The sequence below is a fragment of the Tachypleus tridentatus genome, chromosome 13 (genome assembly GCF_004210375.1).
Source record: "Tachypleus tridentatus isolate NWPU-2018 chromosome 13, ASM421037v1, whole genome shotgun sequence".
Lineage (NCBI taxonomy): Eukaryota > Metazoa > Arthropoda > Merostomata > Xiphosura > Limulidae > Tachypleus > Tachypleus tridentatus.
In genome coordinates this window covers 6,674,658-6,702,651 of record NC_134837.1, presented here as the reverse complement: position 1 = coordinate 6,702,651, position 27,994 = coordinate 6,674,658, and the positions used below count along the sequence as shown (strand labels likewise).

The 27,994-nt window shown below is 30.3% G+C and overlaps 1 protein-coding gene across 9 annotated transcripts; it reads right to left on the bottom strand.

The window, feature by feature from the left end:
• Pngl (N-glycanase Pngl) lies at positions 1-27,993 on the bottom strand. Of its 9 annotated transcripts, none has more exons than XM_076479093.1 (3): positions 27,844-27,993; positions 21,302-22,598; positions 1-3,762 (listed from the first exon to the last, which is right to left on the bottom strand). In XM_076479093.1, exons 2-3 carry the CDS (start codon positions 22,593-22,595, stop codon positions 3,596-3,598), a joined length of 1,461 nt encoding a protein of 486 aa, XP_076335208.1. In that variant the 5' UTR covers positions 22,596-22,598; positions 27,844-27,993; the 3' UTR covers positions 1-3,595. The 9 variants fall into 9 exon arrangements, with proteins under 9 accessions (XP_076335208.1, XP_076335210.1, XP_076335207.1 ...); XM_076479095.1 differs by having other exon boundaries at positions 27,933-27,991; XM_076479092.1 differs by lacking the exon at positions 27,844-27,993 and adding an exon at positions 27,715-27,832.
• Between the last annotated feature and the right edge of the window lies 1 nt (position 27,994).

Sequence of the window (27,994 nt, the reverse complement as noted above, 5' to 3'; positions counted from 1 at the left end):
TCAAATCATCAGAACACATTTATTCATAAGGAGTACTCTGGCCATTTACATGTCAAAAACATTGTTATAACTTGTTATAAATATATATCATATTATGAACAATAAAATCAGAGATAAATTTATAAAATAATTAAAATAAAAAGAACTTAAACAGTTGGAAGTTTAAATATGTTACTTAGGATACAGTTTGTGTTTCAGTAAAAGTTATATATGCAATGTTGTGAAAACATTTTACATACAAAAATATATCAAATAATGTCGTTCAATTTATATGCAAAAACGACTCGTTTTTGCATATAAATTTCTCAACAAGTGGGTTTCTCGACATCACTGATTAATGTTGTTCAATGTTTTAAATCAAGAAAACTGTTACTGGAAGCTTTATTTCTTTCATTATTATGTATATTTTAACATCTTACAGTGCTACAATATTTTCAAAACATACAATTCATGACAATGAGTAATTTTGCAATGCACAACTATTCAACAATGGTGTGTGCTAGCTAGGTTAATGATAAGTGATTATAAGTACAATCTTTTGAATTTTGGGAGGTAATTCAATTGGAGGGTAATTTTCCTCATGCAAGTCATAAGAGAACTTGAAATATGACCACAAGTACAGAAATATAGTTCAGAAAGTTTTGAATCCATAAACAGTCATTTAATGTAATACATGGAAACTTCTCACACATGATCTTCAAATATTTTTTTTTTTTATAAAAGAAGGAATTATTTTCAACACACACACACATATATATATGTACCTCTGCTGCCCTTCTTATTGGAAGATTTATGCAAGACTTTATTACAAAGTCTGTTGGATAGGATTCTCAGAGATGATGTATGTAGTAATACTGTATCTACTACTTTACGGAAAGTTGATTTGTGGGATAAATTTCTGCACAAATACAAAGTTCAAGTATGATTTACTGGTGGGGTAAACTATAAAACTGGACATCTGCTGTTAGAGTTGATACAAAAAACAAACAATAAAACAGTTTCCATTTTGACTGAAGCATCACCAGTCCAATACCGATTAGTTATATGGATGAGCATATTATAGATATGCAACCGAGACCTGTATCAGCACAGCTGAAGAAAACACTGGAAATCATGCTGATATAGTAATTTTTAAGCATAAAAGTGATTTAGTTTTCAGGGTCATACTATGTGTTTCTGTTTTGACAGAATGCTGGTCTGTCTCCTAAGAAGATGGTCTGATGTTCTGTTGGAACATGTAACATTACATTTTTGGAGATCTATTGTACTTTATTCAAGTAAAAAATGTTGTTTTTTTATAAACTGTAGATTGATGTCTTTACAATGGTAAAATGCCCTCTGTAAAATACAATATAACAACATTAGTTAGAAAATGTTAAAAGTTCCATATCACGTCATCTATTCATTTTACCTGATTAGAATGTTACAAACTTCAGGATACTTTGATAATTATGAAAACACTGCAGGGTTTCTGTTTTAACTAGTAAAGAATCTACTAGTGAGAGATTACATAAAAACATTGGTGGACTCCTTACACGTAGTAGGCAATACATGGGCATTACAAAATTAGTGAAAATACTACTGAAACATTAAACAAAAAATCATCTTCACAGCACATAAAGAACAAAAGATGTCCAAAGAAAGAGTATAATGGAAAGACAAGCCAAGGACCAACTGTTTTGAACCCTGTAGAAAACATACCAGAGGTTTTTGTAAAATATCTGACCATACAATTAAAAGTAATTTCTCACATTTTCAAACACACATTCTGATTGAATATCACAACTATAAAAGTCCTTTGACTGATAAACGATTTACCATGGTAATGGAAACACGTAAAAGCAGCCACACTACAACACTGAAAGCTTCTATGTGAACATAATCTAACTTTTTATTTATGAAACATTTGTTCAAGCTAGTGTGGAAAACCTTCTCTCAATAATCAAAATTTAAAAATAGACAGAAAAGAGATGTCTAACTTCAGGATTTTTATATGGAGCTAACATCACAAATTATGAAAGAACTTTTGATATAGGGGATATTCTTTCCCTATTCCAACTGGGCAATCCCAAAGCAGTTAAGATTAACCTAAAGGTATTGTGCATTCCTCAAGAAGTTTCTATATTTATCAAAGGAAAATAACTAAAATAAAATATGTGATAAATGGAGGTAACACCAGTTTTAATTACTACAATGGATGATGATCCATTAGGTCTGGTTCAGAAATTTACAACAGTTTTACTTTTCTGTTATTATCACAATTTATGTTAAACCAATTAATCTCATTTCATTCTTCAATTATTTTGGAAAGAATTTTTTTACCATTAATTTGATCAAAACAGATTTCAGCAATAAGCTGGAGAACTAGCCACTCAATACAAGTTTATTGTTAAAAAAAAATGGTGGAACCAGAATTTGAGTGGAAACATGTAAAAACTATACTAAAATATTAATTAATTCAAGCCACTCCTTTCAACCATAGCCATAGTGAGGATGAAATTTTGATATGTAGTGAGTTTAGACTGAATACAGTAGTGACTACTGGGTAATAGTAATCCATAACACAAGCATTTTTGAAAGGTCAACCCTTTCTTCTTCAGGGGAAAACTGATTTTTGTATCAAGATTTCTTGAACCTGTGTGTTTTTCTGACATCACAAATGCTAACTACTTGTATAGTTAGATTGAGAATATTTTCCTGAAATCTTGTGACAACCACAGATAAGGAATAATAATATTAGTAAATGTTTATAACAAGTAGTAGTTTATGGTTTGCAGTACTCATAAATTTTGTACTTTGTGATATTTTTCATAAAAATTGTGGTACTAAATGTACAAGTATGTGATAACACTGGATTACATAGCGAATAATTAATGGATAGATGGTATCACTTACCAGGTTAGTTATCGTAATTACTTCATACATACAAGTAAATTCATTTGTTTTTCTTTAGGTGATATTATTTGTAACATATATTTACAGCAGTACTAGGGTTCAAGTTTGTAGAACCATAAGAGTGGAACAAAGTAATTTATTAATGCTAAATGGCTTAGACACTGAATCATTTTTACCAGATAGTTTAAAATAACTTGCCAACAAATGACAGACATTACTACAAATACCACTTACACTAAATGTAATGATGAGGAACAAAGAAGACTAGTAATGAAGCAACATTTACTTAGAGGTAAAACTATGTGGTTTTTACAGTTTCTAAAAATGGTACATCTTACATATTTTTATTTTATCTTCCATCAGTTTTAGAAAATATTTCTTTTAATACTTTACATGCATTGATTCTAGACTTTAGTGATACTTAATCACAGTAATGTCCAATAAATGGAAGAAGTATAAACTAAGTTTTAAAATTTGAGATTATAACAAACCCTTTTAATTATGAACACTGATTCATCGAGTTTGAAATGTTATTAAGCATCATTAACTACCATTATTATTATTAAAACTACAATATTTCCTCAAACTTCTTAATGTAATAATCATTAGTTACACTTTTAATTATTATTGTTTTATTTATTATCGTTACCCAAGATAGCACTCTTAAAATTTATTTGGAATATTTTATTCATTACACACATCAGAAGAATGATATTAAAATATTAAGAGGGTAGATGTTGCTCTTTGCAGGCTGTCTGAAAAGCTGGGCATGCTGCCAGGCTGAAGGACCACGGCCTCCACTGAGGCTAGCTGTCAAAGTTAACTTTCTTGAGCCTCGAAGTTTCGAGATCAAAGTGGGTGTATTACCTAGAGCAAAGCAATACTGTTACTGTTTGTTTCTCCAACAATAATATGGAAGATGAAACTTGGATAAAAGTACAGAAACTTTAAAAAACATCTATTATGCTCAATAATTAGACTGAGATCAGATAATATTTTCAATGAATCAGTACTTGAAATCAACCCATGCAAATATGTAGGAAAAAACAACAACTATCTTGTGAGACCTTTAACTAATAGTAAAAAATACTGCTATCGAAACATACCAATTCACCATGAAAAATAAACATTCTATATATTTAAAAGCATTAAACACAAAAGTAACAAAAAACAATATGAAAGGTATGTTTTAGGTTTGATTATACAACTTAGTTTTCTTTAATGTTAATGGCATGTATATAAAAACTAAAACCATGATATTTTGTGTAAATCCAAAATTAACCATTATTTATAACAAATTCTAAAGGACTATTTAAGTAAAACAACAACAATCATATAATTTGTCTACAAAGCACAATTTTTAAAGTCAAACATCTGTGGTTATAGCACCCAAAAGTGTTGGAAGATATTCTCTCTATCAGAAATGATCCAAAATATTTAAATATATAAAGAGATAGTTGTCCTGGAAGTTTAATTAGGAACTATTAACCCATATCTAGCAGGCAAATTAAAGATTAATGATTACAGAGGTTCGGAAATTAGTTAAGTGAGCTGCATTCAAAAGTTTTATTGAATTTGTGTCAATAAGCTTGGAATGAACCTGCAGAGTATAGTTCAAACTTTAATATTATATATATACATTAATTTAAAAACAAATATTAAAAGAACATACCTAAATAAAGATTCTAGTGAGTCATGTAGTATGTTAAATGCAGCACCAGTTAAAATGAGATGTTTCTGATGTCAAAATACTAAGTCTACAGTTTCATACTTATTAGGAACTGAAACTACCAACACTGACAAGCTAGAATATAAAATATTTCATTTTGGTGAGCTATGGCTCAGATACTGAATTAAACAAAACAGCCATATTCACTTTATTCCACTTTTAGAAACAGTCTTTAATCTGCTCAGAGTTTCATATTTATTAGACCTAAATACAGCTTAATAGATTACAGTGGAATTCTGTGGTATCAGTATAGTTATTTATAATTTCTTGGTTATACAACAGTGTATATAAAACTTAAAAAAAAAACATTGTTTGATATCCTTCACATGTGAAATTTTAAAAGGCATAGCAACATATGTCCAACAGCAATTTAGTTTAAAGGTCATAGCTAGAAGAGATAATTGTTTGCTTGACTTCTTGATTGATTTTGCTATATTTTAAGAAACGTTAGTTTCATAAGTTATTCCCAAATAGTAATAATAATATATATATGCACGTATATATTTGGGTGAAATTAAATAATTACATCCAAATAAAGCTAAATGAATAAACAAAATCATGAGGAAGGACTGTGTTAAAAACAGAAAATCTCAATCTCTGATTAATTATGTTATAACCATAAATTTTCAAACCATAAACAAGACACATTAACATGAAATAAAATGATTTTGTTTATTCATTTAGCTTCTTTTGGATGTAATTATTTAATTTCACTAAAATTTATTCGATGTATGTGAATGGTTGCTGACTATGTCACACCTTCCATTGCATTACTCACACTTTATGAAGTTTAATGGCCTTAATTGGATGACATATTAAATTGAAACTATAATTTAGCCTAGCAAGCTGGTTATAGTAATTATATTGCTGCTAATGTAATAAAATGTAACATCAAAAGATGTCTCACATGTTCTGTTCCAAATACATTTCATCCTATTACGTATACTAATTAATTTTGTAAAATAAAAAATATAAGTTATTTATTAACATGTACTAAATGTAATATGGAATGTGTGGGTCAAATTTCAAACTCATTACATGTACGCACAAGTTTACATAGATCTCAAGTTAAAAACAATTTAATGAATTTATAGAATTAAAACATTTATCCTTTTACCTTGGTTAAGATAGAAGTTGTTAATGAAGACACCAACAGACTTCAAAGAGAAAGCTTTTACATTTTAAAACTAAAAAACATAATATCATTATGGTTTAAACTGAGAGTTCAATAGTTCTACTGCTTTGAATTTGAGCAATGATTATTGTATTGCTAATATTTTCTTTACAGATAACTTTATTCACAAAAATTAAATAAAAACTAGAGGTTAAGAAAATAATAAAGTAAAATGCGTTAATTTTTCAGAATTGTGTAGTTATTTACATAATACTTTTTATACCAGCATTAGTATATCCCAAACCAATTTTGAAAAGATTTATGAATTAATCTTCCCAAAATATAAGTATTAATTAATGTAATAAATAAATATAACTTTGAAATAATCATTCAAAACACTTACTTATGGACATTATAAAATATTAATTAAAAGTTAATGATGATTCAAGTTTTGAAAAAGAGAAATGGTAAGTAAAACCTTGATATTTGATAATTAATTTCAGACAAAATATTCAATGATTTACAGATTTATAAATTATTCACCAGTCTATAAACAATAATATTTTCCTTGTAAAAACTTAAGACCTACCATCAGTTATAAATATGAAGTTTCAATTAGTTCATTAATATATAATTATAAAAGTTACTTTTAGCTAATTTAAAAGTAGATGATATTAATAATTTACCTTGTGAATGTAAAAATAGTTTATTTGTTGATATTTTTCATAAACATACTGGTAAGTTAGATATTATAAAAGACAAAATATTACATGAAATAATAAGAAAAAGAGCTAAATACAGAATAGCAACAAAATGTAATAAAAATAATATTCTAAAATCTCTTGAAAAAGTGCTGATGAATATATTTTAAAACTTAATTTTATTACAGCTTATCCACCTAGGTGGTTTATAGAATGGAAATTTATATATTTAAAAAAATACAAATACAATTATCTTACATAAGTTTAAAAAATACCATACAAATTTATCATTTAGTCAGCTAAAAAATAAAATTAAAGAAGTGCAACAAAAATATGTTGTAGTTCCTATTGATAAAGCTAGGTGTAATATTGGTGTAATTTACAAAAAAAACTTATGTGCATTTATTATCATAAAAGAAATTAATAATACACAAACTTTTAAATTTGTCAACCAATCCAAAGATACAGTAACAATTTTGTTAAAGCTTATCATAAACTTTCTTTTGAACATAATTCTTATGTAGATTTTCTGTCTCATTATGCTATTCCAAAATTACATAAATCTCCAATTAAATTGACATTTACTTCCAATTCAATAAAAACAACTGTCAAACAACTTGCTTATTATTAAATAAATTACTTAATGTTACTTGATAAAATAGAAAATGTGAGTATTAACACATGTTTTGGATAATAAAAAATAACCAACCTATTTTAGAATGTCTAAGAAAGTGTGAGAAAGGTGAACAGTATTTGAATTTTACAACAATATATACCACAATACCATTAAAAGATTTAAGCTTTGTTTTAAATTCATTGATAGAACAATACTGTTATCTTTTTACAGAAACTGGAATAAAAAATTCCAAAAATACAAAAGATATATTAAGTTTCTATATTTATAATAATTTATATTTTTCAATAAACAAATTTTTAAACAAGTGATAGGAGTTCCAAATTTATATTTATATTACTATGAAAATATTGAAAACTATGCAAATCCAGATACTTTAACTTATAGATATATTGATGATTTAATCGGCATAAATAATTCTGAAATATATAATGTTATTGACACCATTTATCCATCTGAATTAGAAATTGAAAATACTTAAATTTCTTATACAAATGCACTTTACTTAGATTTAGAAATTAAAGTAATTGATAAAAAGGATATCAATATAAATATTTTTGATAAAAGAAAATATTTTGATTTTCCAATTTATGGTTTACCCTCCTTGTATAGTAATGTGCCATACCCATTTGTTATAAACATTATGACTTCGCAGTTATTCAAATATCGTAAAAGTTGTAATAAATTACAATATTTTATTATAATGTTGATATACTGATATGAAAATTAATAGTTAATGGATTTAATAAAGAAATTTTAGATAAGATTATTAAACTATTCTGTAATAAATACAGAAAAAGTAAAACAGAGAAATTCTACTAAACATTATTTTTAGTTAAAAATAAGGTAACCTAAGAACAACTTGGCACTACCTTATGCAGATAAGGTACCTTAAGCTGCATATAAAAGCATGAGAGTCACAGTAAAGTATCACTTTACTGATACCATGTTAAGTAGGGTCTCTTCCATATTAGGAGTAGGAATGCTACCTTCAAGAGGTAAGTTTTATATTAATTATCCCCAAATGGTAGTACCTTATCTTCATTTATTTTTATTTTTCATCTTTTTATGTTTATCTCATTCTTATTTTAGCTTGGGAGAGCAGTCACCTTTCCCCAACTGACTGGAAGTAGTGAAAGGTGATACAGATGTGAGATGTTGTAGGCTTGAGCACCTACATCTCTCTCTCCTAATTTCTAATTTTCTTATGTGAGACTAGAAAACTGGAGGTTAAGAGCAACAGACAATGTATCTCCACCATGTGGGTTCTACTTCTTCAGTCACCTTCAAAACCTAGGATACATTTTATAATTCCACATTGCAGCTTGTACCCTAGGATCCTTTGTTTAAAAATATGCAGTGTATTTTATTTCAGGTTGATGTGTTTTGTTTATGGTGTAAATTTATGGTTATATATAATAATTGAAATATGGCTACACAAAATACTAGTTTACTAAAACACAAAGGTCACTTTGTAAACACTAGATTTCAGTTTTATGCCACTGGATATGGTAATAGGACTGCAGGTCCACCACATCAATGCACAGTAAGTAATGTTAGATAGGCACAACTAGAAGATCAGTATAATAAAAAATAAATATATATACTATAAGACTTACAGTAAAAATCAGTATTTTTGTGTTATAACATATAGTCATTCTACAACAAAAAAGAATTTATATTTATTTCCTAATGTTTTATGATTGTTACAAGGTTGTTCAATTGAGAGACCTCGCTGATTTAGGGTACAGATTATAACAAAATAGAATGTATCTTACTGAAAACAAATGTTTGAAATGTACTTAGGATGATTCAGACATTGTACAATTAATATTTAGGATTTTTGAGATGAAGAATAGCCTTTGTTTTTTTTATCATAACATGAAATCACTTTGCACTTGGACTAGTAATGAAACAGACTCAGTATTTTAAGAAACAAATCTTTAGCGAAATTATTTCATTATAAAATATAATTTTTTGTGTACAAACTACTTGTAACCTTTCCTAAACGTTTACCAAAACTTGTGAAGTTACAGTGTATATGAACTCGTATATTATACTGAGTCCATTTCAAAAAGGTTAATACTTCAGAATGTGGAATCTCATTTTTTAATCGACTTAAAAGTAATAAGAAAACATGTACTATATTAGTAATTAAAACACTTTACTCTTATTCATGTAAGAACAATTCTTGCAATTATAGGTCACCTAAAACTATTACAATTTATTTAGACATGCTCATTCTATCACTAAAACACCCCTTGTTTGGGTTTATTTGGAATTGACTTGCAACAAGTAAGATGTACCTCAAAAAATAAAAAAATGTTTAAAAATTTACTGTTTTCATTTACACAAATACTTTTCAACCCATGGTGTGTATTCCCCTTATGATACGTGGAGAAATACCAACATAAACCACTCCAGGGTTTTATTCAACAAGTTATACACACCAGGGATTACCAACATAAACCACTCCAGGGTTTTATTCAACAAGTTGTACACACCAGGGATTACCAACATAAACCACTCCAGGGTTTTGTTCAACAAGTTATACACACCAGGGATGGGTTTTAGAACACACCAGGGATTACCAACATAAACCACTCCAGGGTTTTGTTCAACAAGTTATACACACCAGGGATTACCAACATAAACCACTCCAGGGTTTTGTTCAACAAGTTATACACACCAGGGATTACCAACATAAACCATTCCAGGGTACCAACATAAACCACTCCAGGGTTTTATTCAACAAGTTATACACACCAGGGATTACCAACATAAACCACTCCAGGGTTTTATTCAACAAGTTATACACACCAGGGATTACCAACATAAACCACTCCAGGGTTTTATTCAACAAGTTATACACACCAGGGATTACCAACATAAACCACTCCAGGGTTTTATTCAACAAGTTATACACACCAGGGATGTGCTGTTGGCTGAAAGTAAGAGGGCTATGACTGCCAAGTCAAACCACTGCATCCAAACCTTTCTCAAACAAAAACAAGGTAATTTATTATTATTATTTAAAACATTTGTTGCTGTTTTGCTTTGGCAGAATTGTACATAAAATATCTTTTTATAGCTACTAACACTTCAGTATTTAACAAAATACATTAGTTTTTGGAGATCATTTTAACTAACTTTGTATCAGCAACTTATTTTTGTCCATCTTGCTGATGCAAATTCAGCTAAAAATGGCCTCCAAAAACTAATTTCTTAGGATGGTTAAGTTTAATCTGATTGACCAAAATATATTTACTTGACTATGAGAATTAGGTCTTTTACATCCTGAGAAATGTTTGTTTGATGTTCTTCTATCCAAAACTTTTAAGGAGGATAGGAAGGTTGGGATATTTTTTGTTGTCTTCTAATAACTTTAAAACATGTTTTATTCTCAAGGTTAAAAAATTCTTGGTATTTACATGAGTCAGTCAGAATAAACAAGCTATCTTTTAAAGGTAGCTTTACTAAAAGATATTTTCTACTGAAGTACTTGATAAAGTGTGGCACAAAATTTTTGGGAATAAACCATCCATGTGTAAATAATTCACATTCATTAATTATAAGCCATTATTGCATTTTCAAAGAAGTAAAAATAAGTGATTTCTTTGAATAGTTGAAAAAGTTTATCATTTAGGCAGTTTTAATAATAGACAAATTTTGTTTTATTTTTTAATTATCTTATGCTAAAAAACACGTCTTCCTAGAGAAAAGCAGTATCTGCACATTTTTACACCCTTGGACAAATTAATTGAAACAAGACGGAAAATTATGATTTTCTCAATTTTTTGCATTTTATTTCTGAGAATCCAAAAATTACTCACAAATTAATACATGATATGACCACCTTTATTTTTCAGAAGATCATCAATCTGCTTTGGCATCGAGTCCACGAGTTGACTGCAATCTTTACTAATTTTTAGATTGTTGTACCACACCTGAATTATGGCCTCAATTAGACTATCTTTCGTAGTAGTCTTTTTCCTGAAGTCTTTCTTTATAAATTGCCCAAAGATTTTCAATAGGATTTAAGTCTGGAGAGTTTCCAGGCCAGTCCAGCACCTTTATTCCCGTTGTAGTTATAAAATTCTTCACAAGTTTCGATGTGTGGCACGGAGCCAGGTCTTGCTGAAAAATGCCAGATCCATCTGGAAATCTTTTTTACAATTCTGGAATGACTCTTCTCTGCAAAACTTCAATGTACTGTGATCATCGCATCATACCTTCTACGATATGTAAACCTCCGAAGCCATAGTAGCTTAAAAAGCCCCAAAACATCTTCTTAAGGGATGTTTTACAAACTGATTGATGTGAGATTCTCAAAGTTTCACACCAGGAGATCTGCAAATATGCAGACTTCTTTGACCCTGTAAGAAGAAATGAGTCTCATCACTGAATAACACCTTCCTCCATTGTTCTTGAATCCAGTTCTTGTATTTCGGACCCAATTGATACCGTTTTTTCTTCACTGAGTTAGTAAGAAGTTGTTTTTTGACTGCTCTCCTTGCCCTTCTAAAGCAATTTCGAATGACGTAATATTCCTCAAAATTTCGTCATATATCCCAAAAATAGATCAGCCATACTGCAAAACACAGCTAATGACGCAGCTTGTGTGAAAAATGACTATTAAAGGAAATCAGCGAGTGTACACCGGCCACCATGCTGAAAATATTATAAAATGACCATTTCTTTCAATTAATTTGCACAAGGGTGTATGTGCCTGAATGTGTCTCTAAGTTCGACAATTGTACCTTTTGTATTTTTTACTTTACTTCATGAATGTGTGTGCAGGTGCTGAACTAAATCTGTGTTAGGCTTATCATACAATATTTTTTATCAGAAAATAAGTCTGATTGCAATTAACATTTAAACATTCTTGTCTATTCAGAGTGACAGAAACCCAGCTGAGAGTACTTCTGATGCACCTCCATCTGAATCATCAGTCCATATCACCTTTGTAGTACAGTCCCCAGACTCTGCACGACTTACATTTGCTAAACAGCAATCCAATGCAGAACAACCAACTTAGTTAGTTAGTGCAAGTTCAGCCTATGCAGTAATCACTGATGAGACCAGTGACAGTGCCAACAAGAAACACTTGGCCTTCTGTGTGATGTATGTTGACAATAACGGTCAAGTGAATGTGGGAAGTCAGAGACAATATTTGCCAAGACAAAAAAGTTGTTGAAGAGGATGTGAAATTAGACTCATTTGTGGCCTTTGGTAGAGATGGTTGTAATATGATGGTTGGATGCAAGACTGGCATGGCAACAAGAATGAAATCCCTGAATCCTGAGTTGATCAATCTGTAATGCCACAACCATCATCTAGCTTTTGCTGCAAAAGGCAGTTTTGAAAACAGAGTTCTAAGACACCAATAAAGTCATCAGTAGCTTTTAAAGGTTCCACAAGGCTTACAGCAGCCATACAAGATCCCTTGGAAAACTTCAGACCTGGCTTGGCAATAGCTGTCCCATCAAGAACATGTATCCTCTCTTAAAGACACCAACTCAGAAGTGATCATTGGATCTTGTAAACATAGATGCTGGTGGTAATAAAGTGCAAATGAACTCGGGACCATTTGAAAGTCTCTCTGTACTTGCTATGAGTAGCACTGACACTATAACAGGAAATAATGAGACTGAAATGCTTGCCCTCAACTCCAATGTGGTCCTTGCCTCATGGGACTAGCTGAAGAAAGAGATCAACCACACTCACAAGAACAATACAGAATCACTTTCCCCTCAAGAGAGCTGAACAAAACATTTGGAAACTTCTTTCCACTAATTCACCAACTTGTTCTTCCAGTTAGCACTTATGAAATGAAGTGCATCTTCCCTGATGTGCACTGTAACAGACACAAGAAACAGCCTGAAATTTGAAATTGTGCACAAACTCTTACTGATCAGAAGTGTGACAAATACAATGACATTGAGATACTGGTTAAAAGATGTTATTCACAAAACTCCCAGCATATTAAACTTTGTATGTTATGGTAAGATGTATGTATTTGGTGTTAAACAAGAACAGCTGTAGGTCAATTCTGCTAAGGAAAAGGCAACAAATATAAACTTCTATGATAAAACACCAAACCAAAAGCTCATGAAAGCACCTACAAAATGTATGTTCCTTTTACTAGTTGTGAAACCTCTATGAGGATAATTCTGCCAGTGTTAATAATGTAAAAAGCATAAGAAACAGCTGCAGAAAAGACTGATTTTAACTGTGACTCATTGTACCAGACTTGGATGAAACTGATGTTAGAAAAAGAATTACATTAGTCCACAATTGTCTACAGAAATATGTGAAACAAAATGGATACAGGCAACTGCAGAGTAAGGAGTTGCTGATTAATAAAAAATTATAAATGTTTATTTTTATTGCTCAGAAACACATACATTTACAACTATACAAATAAATAAATTAACTTGAACATATTACTCAAAAGCACATATATAAAGTAAGGTTTATAACCCACCTGCATGCCACCCTGCTTTCTTGTCTTGCTGGATATAACATTAAGTTTTATGTTTATTTAAAGAAATATAATTAGGAAATTAGGCAATATTTCACATACATACACACAATAGTGTGTAGACTTTTAGTATATCTTTAGAAGCTTTTTTATAAATGGTCAGGTTTTTTAATGAAGTATTTTGACTAAAGATTTGTTAAAATACTGAGTCTGTTTCATTACTAGTCCAAGTGCAAAGTTATTTTCATGCTGTGATTTAAAAACACTATTTTTCCCAAAGTCTCAAATTGTTTGTGTTATCTCTAAAACCTCCTAAATACATTTCAAATGTTTGTTTTCAGTATGACTATATATTTTGTCTATTTTTTTGAACTGTAACTATATGGGGCCTGTCAATTTTATGAACCTTATAACCACCATTAAAAAATTAGGAATATAAATAGTGCTTTTTTCCATTCTAAAATGACTACATATTATAATACAAACATTTAGTTTAAATAGTTGAAATCTCATAACATTATACATTTATATACACACTTCTTGATTATACTGACCTTCCAGCTGTGTCTGAATCAATGCATGTGCACTAATGTTACCATATTCAATAACTTAACAGTCCTTTTGTCTTTACAGAATTACTCATCTTGGCTGTGCTTTAGTGAACCAGTACATTGTAAAATGTCACATTTCAATTATTATACATATTTGTAAATAGTAATAATCTATATACATAGGTTCTTAAAGTTATCATAAAACATGCATAATAGAACAGTAAACAATCACATCTTTTAGTCATGATAATCTCTGTACTCATTTAATGATGATAAGAAAACCCACTTGTAGAGAAAAATATATGTAAAAATGGATAGTTTTGGTTGAGAAAATTTTTTATGTAGAGGAGCGAACAACGTTTCAACGTTCTTCAGTCATTGTCAGGTTCATGATGATCGAAGAAGATCAAACGTTGTTCACTCCTCTACATAAAAAATGTTCTCAATTCAAACTAGCTGTTATTACATGTATATTTTTGTATTCATTTGCTGCTTGCTGTAGATTACTAAAAGGCTTTTCATATTTCACACGAAAAGAACGTGAAGGGAAATAATTGTTTTAGGTTTTATATATACATTTGAAATATCCTAAGTAACTATATCAGTATTTCACTATAATTTATAAACCTTAGTTACTAATGTACACTTCATCTAAACAATGTTTAATTTCAAGCAGACTAAAGACAATTCTTGAAATATTGGTTCAAAAGAATAAGGTGGCTTTCTGGCACTTCAAAATGGAACCACTAGATGGCATTCAGAGCTTCTGACTGGTTATTCACATATCATATAAGTGTATATTAAGGGCCCTTTTTAAAAATGGAAACATGTGATTGTGGCCATTGTGTTTGATTCAGTACTTAAGTCATATTTAACAATTAAAAAAGATACGAGGTTCTTACATTCTAGTTTGTCAATATCAGTAACACGAAACTACAGAATTAATATTTTGGCTTCACATAACTGTAATGTTAACCAGTACTACACTTAATATTCACCCTTGTGCAAATTAACTGAAACAAGATGGGAAATTACGATTTTTTCAAATTTTGCATTTTATTTCTGAGAATCCAAAAATTATACAAAATTAATACATGATATGACCACCTTTATTTTTCAGAAGATAATTAATCTCCTTTGGCATCGAGTCCACGAGTTGACTGCAATCTTTACTAGTTTTTGGATCGCGGTACCACACCTCAATTATGGCCTCAATTAACTTATCCTTCGTAGTAAAGTCTTTTCCCTGAAGTCTTTCTTTACAAATCGCTCAAAGATTTTCAATAGGATTTAAGTCCGGAGAGTTTCCAGGCCAGTCTAGAACCTTTATTCACATTGTAGTCATAAAATTCATCACAAGTTTAGATGTATGGCACGGAGTCAGATCTTGCTGAAAAATGCCAGATCCATCTGGAAATCTCTTTTTCAATTCTGGAATGACTCTTCTCTGCAAAACTTCGATGTACTGTGATCACTGCATCATACCTTCTATGATATGTAAGGCTCCGACGCCATAGTAGCTGAAAAAGCCCTAAAACATCTTCTTCAAGGTATGTTTTACGAACTGATTGATGTGAGATTCTTGAAGTTTCTCACCTGAAGATCTGCAAACATGCAGACTTCTTTGAACCTGTACAAAGAAATGAGTCTCATCACTGAATAACACCTTCTTCCATTGTTCTTGAATCCAGTTCTTGTATTTCAGACCCAATTGATACCATTTTTTCTTCATTGAGTTAGTAAGAAGTTGTTTATTGACTGGTCTCCTTGCCCTTCTAACGCAATTTCGAATGATGTAATATTCCTCAAAATTTCATCATATATCCCAAAAATAGATCAGCCATACTGCAAAGCAGAGCTAATGACATCGTCTATGTGAAAAAATGACTATTAAAGGAAATAAGCAGGTCCAGTGAACCTACACTGGCTGCCATGCTGAAAATATTGTAAAATGACCATTTGTGTCAATTAATTTGCATAAGAGTTACTATGTAACACACAGAAATTGATATTTAGGTGCATGTTGTTTTTAAATATTTACTATTAATTTAAGAAATTAACTAATATATAATACTAAAATTTAAATTATAATCTACAGTTTCATACCAAACTTACTAATATAAATTTATAAAATAGTAGTTCCAAAATATTCTGAATGCAACAAAAATGTGATCACATGACCTTTGACCCATTGCAATAGGGTTAATTGTTCCTGTATGTTCTGTACTTTCAGTTTTAAACTGACCATAACTAAATGGCTGTTCTAATTATACTTCATTATGTTTTCATAGTAAATGTACATTATTATTTAAAATTTATGTTAATACAACTGTACCTATTAATATATTTACATATTATATTAATATATTTACATATTTCACTTAGGTTAAGTTATAACTTTCATTCCTGGTTAAATCAGTATTATAGTTTTGATTATTTAAATTGTTACTTCACAAGTAACCTCAAAACCTTTGTGGACTGTAAAGAATTCAGCAATTGAATCTCTGGGGTCAACATATCTTCACCATGATTTGAATGGGTATGTCAGCTACTTATTATTTATGATTTAAATGCATATTTTCTTAACTGTTTTATTTTCGAGTAAGTAAACTTGTACTTTGTTCTGATCTAGAGTTTAACTTACTTTGATTTTATTAGTTATGTTTCATTTTTTTGGGTTACCCAGTGTTGTCTTTGTGTAGCTGCTAAGTCATCAAAACATTTCATCACCTCCCACACTCTCTAAACCTAACTATACTACAGGCTTCCCTAATGTCTTGTCATGTAAAATAGTTTATCATCTACCACATTCTCTAAACCTAACTACACCACAGGCTTCCCTAATGTCTTGTCATGTAAAATAGTTTATCATCTACCACATTCTCTAAACCTAACTACACCACAGGCTTCCCTAATGTCTTGTCATGTAAAATAGTTTATCATCTACCACATTTTCTAAACCTAACTACAGTACAGGCTTCCCTAATGTCCTGTCACACAAAAAGTTCTACATCTTTCAAACACTTTAGGACTGAAAATACAATATAATTTGCAAATCTGTGGTTTGTAAACAAGTCTTCTAAACTTATCATTACATTTTTTATTCTGTATCTAGCCACTCTCCCTTGAGAGGAATATTTCCTTACCTGAAAATGTATTTCAGTTAGGTACTCACCATCCACAGAAGAGATAGTCATTATCTCACACAAAGCTTTGAATGAAACTTCACCCCTATACGTAACATATACATCACTGTATTATACAATCAGTACTAGAATCCACTATTTGACCTACAGGAGGAGGATTCTTTCATGGACAGTAATTCCCTTGAGCTCTATCTGTACATCAGAAGTCACCCTTGATGATGTAAAGACAAGTCAGGAGGGGGGAAAGAAAGGTAGGTGGTTTTATGAAAAAGTATCTGTCTATCAGAAATGGTACTCAGCTTTCTATAGAACAGATTACTAGATATCCACATTCAGAATATAAAGGAAAGATGGTTGTAGGTAAAGAAATTTAAAAGTTGAGCTATATTTTAAGAATATAGCAACAAAAAAGGAAACTTTGTATAGTGTCATCCAGTAAGGAAGAGAACCTAGCAGAAAAAACATTCAGAAGGAAACAGGTTGCCTAATGCAAGTGGCAGCAGAGTGAACAAACATCCTTTATAGTGATATGTGTTAAAATATGTATAGCTATTTAGCTGCCCTGTATACTTTAATATTAAGTGGTCTATGTACATGGTGGGTGATAAGCTAAAACTTACAGTACATGAAATAACTTTTTTTTTGCTTGGAAAGTAAAATACATAAACTGTTAAAACAGGCACTGAGAAGTAACAGATTGGCTTAGCACTTTATCCCCTACTTGATGCAGTGTTTCTCACTGATTATTCCTAAATCTGTGTTTCAGATATAACAAATTTAGCTACAAAAAATGTATCAAGTCAACAGTGCCATTATGCCTTCTAGATTGGCATTATCTATGGGCAATCTTTTTTTTGTATTAATACAGCAAACAATGATTACAAAACTGCCCACAATAGTTTAAACCACACTACTACCATAGGTGGGTTAATGTCACTTTTACTATTTTTAAGACCTCTGATTGAGATTCCCAATACTTGAACTGTAGACATAACAGTAAGAAGTTCACTATGGAACACTGGGAATATAAAACCTTCATTTTAAAACAATAATCAATTCAAATATACCATAAACACTTGTACTGTAATTTTCATTCAAATTAATTTTAAACAAAAATGTAGTTAAAATACTGTTGCTCCATACATCCAAAATATATAGAATGTATGAGTAAAGTGTTAATATACCATATACGTTATAACGTCAATGGTCGTAACATTGTGGTGCATTGGCTCTAAAACATATTTTACTATTTGTTGCTCAGTGCACTATCACATGGCTTCAGAGTCTAAAGTCATTATAGCTTGTCACAAAACAAAGAGAAAAGACAAGAAGTCATGAGAGCAAAGTCTAGTGATTTGAACTCAATATTGGGATGTTGGGAAGTGAGGTACCAGAGAAATTTGGATACACAAGTCAATTGTTAAACTAACAAGAAAGTGTCATTGATATACCATTTTTAAAGTCACATGACCAGTTTTATAGCTACTTGCATTGATGGTAACAGAAAACTACTGGCTGTCACTGAACCTAGTGGGGGATTCCACCTATCAGGTTATGAATGATGTCATTACAGAGGATATAATTTAATCTTTTGTAGAGGGCACGTAGAACCAAGAATTATTTATATAAATAAAACCTAGAAACTCCTCAGTGTCAGAAAGAAATAGAGATGTCATATATCTAATTGTAGCAGGATTGGAGCAGCAATAAGCTTACTCACTTGTGACACAATTTTATTTAATGTCTTTAAACTAAGCTCAAAGAATTTTATACTGAATGGAGCAACAACCAATGGCTATTCCAGGACTTGCGACACGTGCAAAACGTTCTATGTTATGTTAAGAAATAGGTTTGAAATAATACGGAGCAAACTTTCAGGTAAATAAAAGAACGTGTGTGCTTTGTTTCTGAATTACTGGAAAGTTTGTATTCATATTTTATCTTATCTGCATTCTTTTTATATCTATTTTCTCTATTTAAATAAAAAGATATTTTATTCATTTCATTAGTTTAGTAGTATTCTGAGCCTGTACTTGTTCATCATGAGTATTTCCATACCTAGTTGGTTATAAAACTGCCTCCAACCTATATTGCTTTTGGACATGCATTGTTCCCAGTGGTAGCATTATAATGAGGTAGTGATGTATTCTACACATCCTATGAATAAATATTCTTTACCTATTATGAATTGGTTGCAAAATTTCATTTGAAAGATCTATCAGTACATACATTTAAGATGTGTCTTTTAAATCTAATTGTCATCTACAGTTTTTCTTTGTTCATCTAAGGGTGAATACATAAATACAAGTCTGAATTCTACAGTGGATTTACTACACGAAAACTATTAACATGAGTGAAAAAAATGCTAAATTAAGATCCCCTTTAAGTTAAATGTATCAAAACATGCCCTAAGATTAAGTCATTCATTCTAATTGATTTAAGATCTTGGCAAAGGCCAAAAATGAAGTGTCTTTGAATATGAAAAAGCTTGTTTATTCATAACTTAGGCCTGAGATTAATGCAATTTCAACAGCTACTTTTAGTACTATAAAAATGTATTCAATTATTAAGAACTCCAGTCATCATTAACAAAAGACAGCTCCTACAATGGAAAATAACAATTTCATGTTTCAGATATTGTATTCAATGAGATACATAAAACTGGATGAAAAGTGTTATAATTATTTTAAAGTAATTTTGGTATGTTTTTGGTCATTTTTGCATTGACTAAACTGGCATTAGTCACTGAAAGCTGAACACCTAGTTAATTACAATAGCGAATATTACTTTTAAAGGAACCATAACACAGACTCCAGAACAAGTATCCTAAAATCTTGTACTTTGACTAAAGAATGAATAATAATTCATACCAAAAGATCTAAATGAACTCAACTTTCAAATTTTATCTTTCTTCATACAGAAATAAAGGTAAGAAAGATAACACTTTGAATGTTAACTAAAAATTAAAATAGTGTTCTGTGATTCTTACTGATGGAAAGGAAAATAATGATTCTTTGTTCTACACAAAGGGCTCAAGGTGAGTACTGTTCTTGGAGGATGTACCACCCTTCTAGTGAAGGAGTACAGTGTAACAATAACTGTCTCATGAACTGATGCAACACTTTATTACACACAGGAGTAGCACACACAAACTTCTCATTAGTGGTGTGAAATGTTATCTGTGGTCTGTGAAGATGCGAGTAGCTTTATGAACTACAAGTTACTTCTTGTAAAGCTTTATTCATTCTGCACTGACATAAGTAGTTTATCATTTATTCTATCTAATGTTATTTAAATTTAAAGAAACAAGAAGCTGTACTAACAGAATCAGTGATATAGAAGAAAATATCAGGTGAGAAACAAAACCTTGAGGGTTAACAGTTTCTTAGAAAATAAAACCTATACAGAAAAACTTCTAAAATTTGATTAGTCTATTATCTAGAGGCTCCTCAGAGCTATATAACAATGCAAGTTTGAATTTTGTTTTTAATTTGTGAATTACATGTATACATTTAAAATTTTTACAAAATGACACTTTAAGTTATCAAATATAAGTTGAAAGCTGTTTAAGTAGTTACTTAAATATTCAACTTTCATATGTAAGTAAATACTTTAACACCAGTCCATATAGTAAAGATGAGAAAATACACTTTACGTAACACTAAAACTGGATAAGTTTGAACACTTTTGAAGAAAGGACTATTTTTTTTTTTTATAAGTTTCTTTCTGCTCCTAAGTAAGAATAGTCCACTCTTTGATAGCACTTTTCAGTTCATTTTAATGTTTAGAATAATTTTATAATCCTTTGTTCCATTATTGTAATTATTATGATTAATACTCCTTAAACATGAGTTAAGCCTAAAATAAAAACTGTATTGTTCATGTGGATATGCTTCAGAACATACAATATGGTGTGTTCATACAATTTTCAATACCTTATGCTCTTACTTGTACAAAACAGAAAATACTTAGGTGAAAGAGTAAAATGAAAACAAAAGTAATAGTCATAAACTGACACTTCATTTGTCTAGGAATATATCAACTCACCATCAGGTATGTTTATTTCTTGTTTCTCACTGGTTAATATCCATTCTACAATACCATTTTCAAATGTCTTACTCTGACATAAGATTATGACTTTATCCACCCTAAGTCTTGTATCTTCAAAATCAAATTTCCAGGTTACAGTTCCAATATCACAAGTTTCTTTACGTGCTAAATATATCATATCCCAGTCATGTTCTACTTTTCTAAAGACATCCTTGTGCTGATAAGTTCCATTCTCCCACCCAATGATTTTTTTGTCATGGCCTGAATCTCTTACGTAATTATTTTCAGAAGCCGAATATCTCAGGTGAAACATCTTTTGCTGTTGCTCATTGCTATCTAATCTGAATACAAAGTGCTTTGCAATTCCTTCACAACCAGTTTCTCCACGTGCAAGACGCCACAACAGAGAACCTGACTGACGTCCTGAATAATCTTCTCCTGATGAAGCTGGTGGAGTTAAAAATTCACACAATTCCTGAATTCTCCTCTTCAGTAACTGCTCACGTACTGAAGAAGATAAGCCTAATTGTAACTGGCTGGTTAATCTCATTAGATGATGAATTAACAAAGTCTCATCACACAAGTCTCTTCGTCCTAGCACAACTTCAAAATTTGTTGTGTAACGCCATGTGACATCTTGAACCTCATCTTTTGAGAAGGCTAACACATAAGAAAGTTTTTTCTTCCAGCCTAGTTCATACAGCAATGGCTTGTCACACACATTCTCGCAAGGATCACAATGTAACCACCGATTCTGAGAATATGAAAATACTTCAGACCAGACATGATCTGTTATGTCTAATATAAAACGAGCTTCAAATCCTAAAGCTCTGCAAATTAAGGTAAAACAATTAGCCCATTCACCACAACGACCACTTCTCGTTTCTAACAATTTTTTGGGGTGATTATACCGAGGAAACTTAACAATATTGTGACAACTTTCACAGAAGTAACTTTCAACTTGTTGTGCAAGCCATTTTTCTTCCTCTACAGAAGGCATGGTTAATCCTTTATTATGCATCTTTGTTTGACAAATAGGACAACTTGGAATATCCATCCAGGAAAAAAAATCATTTTTGAACCAATGTAAAAGTTCAATAAGAAGGCAATCCTTTTCATCAACTATGTCAACACTCTGTGTAGATATATTTAGAAATCTTTTTTTACTTTTATCTCTTAACTTATCCAAAGGCACACATTTTAAAGCTTCAACTTGAGTCTCATGTTCTTCGTATAATTTTACAAGCGTGATATACGAGTTGAGCTTTCGGAGTAACACTTCTTCTCCCATGATCTGAAAAAACCAAAATACAAAATATTAAGGGAAGATAAAAGCAAACTCCACATTCAATAAAAACATGTCTTGGACACTCCATTTCCAAAGTGCAATCAATCAGAGCTATGCAGTATATTTTGAAATGTTTTAAGTTCCAAGTTATAGGTTATTTAACAGTGATGAGTTTTTTTAAACAAGAAGTGAGATATAATAGTTCTATTCATACCATATAAGGGATAAACAGATGCCTATTATGTCTGAGAGACAAAAATTGTAGTCAAAATGTTGCATTTATACAGGTTACAATCATGGATTTCATGGTAGGACGTTTTTACTTGACAGCTGTTACTGGCCAACTAATTATGTAAATGAGACATTGTATAATGAGATAGAGGCTGCTACTAACGATGGTACTTATGTGATACTTTTAAACACAAATTGGAACTGTATGAAGTCAAATAGTGGGGAATGAAGCCCTTTAGGATTACTTGCTGTACCAAATTGTAAAATTTCTAAAAAGGATGTCATCTTTACTGTCAATCACTCATAAGGATATGGTTGCTAACATTTCAAACAATGTTAAGTACATAATTGTGTTTTGCTTCATGTTGATGTTTAAAATAAGTTCTAGTTTCTAATTTTCAAAAAGTTACTTTTGAGGGAATGAAACAAGAAGCAACTTTAACAAATGACATACTCAGTTGAAAGGTGATAAACACATTCAGGAATTATTTTTAAGAATAATATTTTTCTTTTACTTAAAAGTATGTACTTTTGCAAAAAAAAAAAAGGCAAAAAGAGTAATGGGAAAGACGAAACCTAATTGGCTCACTAAATACTGGGAAAGATGAAACCTAATTGGCTTACTAAATAATGGGAAAGACGAAACCTAATTGGCTCACTAAATAATGGGAAAGACGAAACCTAATTGGCTCACTAAATAATGGGAAAGACGAAACCTAATTGGCTCACTAAATAATGGGAAAGATGAAACCTAATTGGCTCACTAAATAATGGGAAAGATGAAACCTAATTGGCTCACTAAATAATGGGAAAGATGAAGCCTAATTGGCTCACTAAATAATGGGAAAGATAAAACATAACTGGCTAACTAAATAATGGGAAAGATGAAACCTAATTGGCTCACTAAATAATGGGAAAGATGAAACATAACTGGCTCACTAAATAATGGGAAAGATGAAACCTAATTGGCTCACTAAATAATGGGAAAAATGAAACCTAATTGGCTCACTAAATAATGGGAAAAATGAAACCTAATTGGCTCACTAAATAATGGGAAAGATGAAACCTAATTGGCTCACTAAATAATGGGAAAGATGAAACCTAATTGGCTCACTAAATAATCGTGTATGGAAAAAGTCAAGGATAAATACTATACTTAATAAATACCCTAATTTGTAAGATGGATTGATAGGAGTTGAATTGTATAGGTAAGTTAGTACTATATGTTGTCAGAAACAAAACTCATTGAAAGTGGGGTATGTTTTTGGTTAAACTATTGTAAACCAGATCTAGTTTAAGATGAGGAAAACAGTGAAATAAAGATTAATCAAAGCTGAAAACTTAACATCATACGTTCATTTGCAACACAAGAAACAACAAAAAGTTTGTACTTGTACAAGTAATTAACTTAAACATGGTCCTTTTCATCAGGTATATAAACAAAATTGGACAACCGAAAGGCTAAATAGAAGCATTTTATGCAAGTTTTCTGTATGAATTGCTTATACTCAGGTGGATGCTAGAAGCATCCAGCCAAAATTTCTGATTTACTCATTGGTCAGTGACACCTAATGTTCAACAAATCTGACACTATTTAAAGAAAGCTTTATATGAATACACCTGATGCTGAAGAGAAAAACAAAATTAAGAAAATTGAAACTTTATGAGGTATGGTGGTAATTATTAAGAGCTCAAGAAAATAATTCCAGCGTAATATGACAAAAAATTATGGGTTTAAGGAGTTAAACACATTAACAGCCTGATTTATAATATCCATAAGCACATTTTTCTATACATTAACAGCCTAATTTATAATATCCATAAGCACATTTTTCTATACATTAACAGCTTGATTTATAATATCCATAAGCACATTTTTCTATACATTAACAGCTTGATTTATAATATCCATAAGCACATTTTTCTATACATTAACAGCTTGATTTATAATATCCATAAGCACATTTTTCTATACATTAACAGCTTGATTTATAATATCCATAAGCACATTTTTCTATACATTAACAGCTTGATTTATAATATCCATAAGCACATTTTTCTATACATTAACAGCCCATAAGCACATTTTTCTATACATTAACAGCCTAATTTATAATATCCATAAGCACATTTTTCTATACATTAACAGCCTAATTTATAATATCCATAAGCACATTTTTCTATACATTAACAGCCTGATTTATAATATCCATAAGCACATTTTTCTATACATTAACAGCTTGATTTATAATATCCATAAGCACATTTTTATACATTAACTATACCATTAACATTTTTCTATACATTAACAGCTTGATTTATAATATCCATAAGCACATTTTTCTATACATTAACAGCCTGATTTATAATATCCATAAGCACATTTTTCTATACATTAACAGCCTAATTTATAATATCCATAAGCACATTTTTCTATACATTAACAGCCTGATTTATAACATCCATAAACACATTTTTCTATACATTAACAGCCTGATTTATAACATCCATAAACACATTTTTCTATACATTAACAGCCTGATTTACAACATCCATAAACACATTTTTCTATACATTAACAGCCTGATTTATAATATCCATTAGCACATTTTTCTATACATTAACAGCCTGATTTATAACATCCATAAGCACATTTTTCTATACATTAACAGCCTGATTTATAATATCCATAAGCACTTTTTTCTATAAAAAGAATGTTTTTTTTGAGGAACTTTAATTAAATATCTTGAAGTTTTTTGATATAGAGACCAGATAACATTGTTATTCAAGCTAATCTTCTATACAGAACACATAAGAGATTTTGGGCTATAGATCATATACAAGGTAACAACACACAATAATATTTACCACTGTCTCAAGTAAAATCACTTAGCAATTCTTTGTTAAAATATTTTAACAATACCAGTAACAACACAAGAAACTGAACAAGAACTCTTTCTTATAAGTCATTCATTTAAATAAGTACTTGCTTCTATAAACACACCTGATTTGGCAAAAGAAAGATTCAATTATAAGGTGCCTATATACAAATATAAGAAAAATTATAATTTTGTAGTTTCATGAAAATCAGCTAAATCTGACCTATAAATCATAACAAAAATATGGTAGTTTAGTAAGAATGCAAAAATAAGTACAAGGTACTGAGCTTGTATGTAAATATGGACTAAGTTATCCTAGATTTAAAAACAGGAAAAGTAGGCTTCTGACGGTAATTAACCAGAAAAATATAAAGTGTCTGAATAAAACTTAGAAGCCTCAAGCTGACTTGGAGATGAGCATATCTTCTATCTCACATGTGCATATTCTTGTGATTTTGGAAACAAGAGCTACCTTACAGAGAGTAGCTTATACCATTCTTCAAGTAAAATATTATAAACTTGTCCCATTATTATAATAATTAAAGATCCCATAGCTTTGAACTAAAATTATTATTCTTTTACAAATTATACTAAAATCTATTATAATAGACCATTAAAAAGTGAAACCTTCCAAAGATAAACTTCCTCTCAGAAATATACACAAAAAAGAATACATATTAAACATTACAAAAACTTATACTGAGTAGATATGGGAGAGTTACTAACACTTTTAATGTATTACATTTAAACCAACTTACAAAAAAGTGAACTTCTCAGTTTTATTGCAGTGTCATGTACATAAATGTTCATTATATGAACATTTTGAATGGAGATGTTTCTCATGTAATAACATAAATTTAAAGAAAACATGAATGGTGAAGAAAGTGAAGGCCATATGACTCATTGAGGTCATGTCCCACTTCAATATCAAACAGCTATCCAAAATCAAGCATAGTTCTTTACAACTTAATATGTAGTCAAATGCATTTAATTGGCAGTAAAACTTCAAATTCAGAATATAGCACTTACATATACAACAATTCTGAATATTTTTCATAAGATTCCCCAGGAGAGATTAATTAGAAATTGGAAAAGTAACATACTAGATTAAAAGGAAATCACTGCACATATTTTAAAGATGATCCAACCAGCAGCCAAACACCACAACTAACTTTTTATTGCCTGCACAGGCACATTCATTATCAATTATTTATAAATTTTTAGCAGAAAAATAAAATTCCAGCACAACATAAGAACAAATCAGGGTTATCTCATATTTCCATTCTTTACAATACATCTACTGATATGACTGTATATTATAAAACTTGTGCACTCTGTATTAAAATATGCAAAACTGGCTTCATACTAGGCTGTTACAACTAATTATAAATCATTAAATAATCATTTACTAGTTGAGGTTTGTGAAAAGTGAGGCGATGTAGTAACTTTTTTCGTACTTCTTATTTAATATTTTTGTAAAACATAATTTACAAAGTTGTTTTGTTTACAGTTGCTAAACGTTGTATATAGATAATACCAGTCAAACTTCATGAAGCGAGTAATATCGTAAACAAGTAATGATTGCAGTGATCTGCGTCAAAGCTAAAACTATTCTGTGACGAATCGTTTATCTTTGTAAATAAATAACATACAATTTGTATTAGTCACACAAATTCCTTTAAGACTCATATTTCGAGCATTTGCTTCATTCTATCACTGTATGTTAAAATATCTAACACAGAGTATGATTTACTTATTGAATGATTAACAATTGATAATATTCTGTGAAGTTAAGCTTCCTTTCGAATAATAAATTGAAAGCAATAAATCACTGCACCAACAGCAAAACTTCCTCCATTAGTTTCCATTTTGTTCTGCCACATTTTTAATTTAACGCTTTAATTTTCTTACTCATGCAACTAGTTAAAAATAAATTTTAATGAAACTAACCCATCCATCCAACATACCGCAATTATATACTATATTTATGAAACAATAACAAATAAACAAACCATACGGATAATCGTAACGAAAACCACAAGCCAGTTACAAATTAACTAAACCAAAGCGCCACCTTTGAGGTGACATGTTATAAATCCCCAAATGTTTAAGATAAACATGGAAAGCATAAATATAATTACTTAGTGTGACATAAAGGAATATTGAGTCTCTTTTAAAATACAACAAATTTTAAAAATGTTTTAGTTTTGACTTTATTTTAAGTTCTTACGCCTGTTTACAAGTTTGTCGCTGATTCGCTTAGTCATGTCTAAGAGTACATTAACATCCGGG